Consider the following 2023-nt stretch of genomic DNA (forward strand, 5'->3'; position numbering starts at 1 on the left):
CCAACAGCGAGTTGCAGTAATCCAGACGGGAGATGACAAGTGCCTGGATTAGGACCTGCGCTGCTTCCTGTGTGAGGCAGGGTCGTACTCTGCGGATGTTGTAGAGCATGAACCTACAAGAACGGGCCACCGCCTTGATGTTAGTTGAGAACGACAGGGTGTTGTCCAGGATCACGCCAAGGTTCTTAGTGCTCTGGGAGGAGGACACAATGGAGTTGTCAACCGTGATGGCGAGATCATGGAACGGGCAGTCCTTCCCCGGGAGGAAGAGCAGCTCCGTCTTGCCGAGGTTCAGCTTGAGGTGGTGATCCGTCATCCACACTGATATGTCTGCCAGACATGCAGAGATGCGATTCGCCACCTGGTCATCAGAAGGGGGAAAGGAAAAGAAGCTTGAAGCTAGCCCGGCCAGAGCACCTGTGCTTACCACCGTAGCATACTCCTGGGCTACAATACCCGGGCCCACGACCGGTCTATCGATGTCACCGCATGAAGAGGAATAAACAGACTCACCCCATCGCGACGTCCCCCAAAGGCTAACTTTCTAGCCCTTGCTATCTCCTTGCTTGCTAATTCGGCCTGCTAACTGCTAGCTTGTTTAGCCCTGGTCCGCTAACTGCTACCTTGTTTACCCCCGGCCTGCTAACTGTTAGCTTGTTAGCACAGGCCTGCTAACCGTCTGCATCGCCGCATCCCAAACACTCACTGGACCCATATTTACTTTCTCTCTTTTCGATTTTTTATTTGTTTATACCTTCCGGAAACCTGCCTCACCCAATGTGATACGGAATCGCTATTATTTTTAATTTTTAGAACACACTCAAGAACCTCCAGAAGCTAACCAGCTAACTAGCTACAAGCTATTTAGTCATTGTTAGTTTTTTAATTAACTTGTTAGAGAAGTGGTCCCGCTTTGGGGATCAAATCAGCGGTAATTTCAAGTGCACCACGTATAGTTTTTGATAAAACTCAAACTTTAATTAAAATTGACATACAATATACTGAATTAAAGCTACACTCGTTGTGAATCTATTCACCAAGTCAGATTTGTAAAATGCTTTTCGGGGAATTCATGAGAAGCTATTATCTGATACCATGCACCCTACAAAAATACTGCAACGTCACACAACGACAGATTTTGCGTTAGCGTCGCAAACGAAAAGGCTGAAATAAAATATAAAGCATTCATTACCTTTGACGAGCTTCTTTCTTGGCACTCCTAGATGTCCCATAAACATAATTTAGGGTCTTTTTTCGATTAAATCGGTCCATATATAGCCTAGATATCGAAGTCGGAATACTGCGAGTAAAGAGAGAAAAATTAGCATTTCATAACGTAACGTCGTTTTTTAAAAATCAAAAAGTCGACGATAAACTTTCACAAAACACTTCGAAATACTTTTCTAATGCAACTTTAGGTATTAGTACACGTTAATAAGTGATAAATGGATCAGGAAACGATGTTAAAATCTTTATCTTGTCGTTGTAGAAAAACATGTCTGACCAGAGGTCGACCAAAAATCCGGGCGGAGTCATCAGGGAAGATGTTCCCTTGTTTGGGCTATACCAAGAATCAATTGCGAATCAAATCACATGACTCTAGACAACCTATGGCAGCTGGAGGCAGTGTAAACTCGGCTCTATTTAATTTGATTCACTTTGAACAATTGCCTGAAGTGGCGGAAGGATATATTTTTCCATTTTCAGAGAACAGATTTTCATGCACTTTTCGATGAAACGCCCGTTCTGTAAATGCCACAAGCGTGATTTAAACAGTTTTGGAAACGTCTAAGTGTTTCCTATCCACACACACTAACCATATGAATGTACTATATTCCTGGCATGAATAGCAGGGCGCTGAAATGTTGCGCGATTTTTAACAAAAAGCTAAGAAAATTCGCAACATCCTTAACAAACCTGGATAACACTCGCCAGTCTAGCTTCCCTGCCCCATCCACCGCTGCCCCCTGGACACTGATCACTTGGCTACATAGCTGATGCACGCTGGACTGTCCATTAATCA

At 44.0% G+C, this 2023-nt stretch overlaps 1 protein-coding gene across 1 annotated transcript in view; it reads right to left on the reverse strand.

The window, feature by feature from the left end:
• Nucleotides 1–1299, reverse strand: part of LOC115127208 (tyrosine-protein kinase Tec) — a 29947-nt gene extending 28648 nt beyond the window's left edge. Inside the window, exon 1 of the mRNA XM_065022017.1 lies at nucleotides 1193–1299. Within this exon, the coding sequence (XP_064878089.1) occupies nucleotides 1193–1238 (46 nt within the window). The 5' untranslated portion in view covers nucleotides 1239–1299. The remainder of the gene's footprint in view (nucleotides 1–1192) is intronic.
• Between the last annotated feature and the right edge of the window lie 724 nt (nucleotides 1300–2023).

The sequence above is a fragment of the Oncorhynchus nerka genome, linkage group LG8, assembly GCF_034236695.1.
Source record: "Oncorhynchus nerka isolate Pitt River linkage group LG8, Oner_Uvic_2.0, whole genome shotgun sequence".
Lineage (NCBI taxonomy): Eukaryota > Metazoa > Chordata > Actinopteri > Salmoniformes > Salmonidae > Oncorhynchus > Oncorhynchus nerka.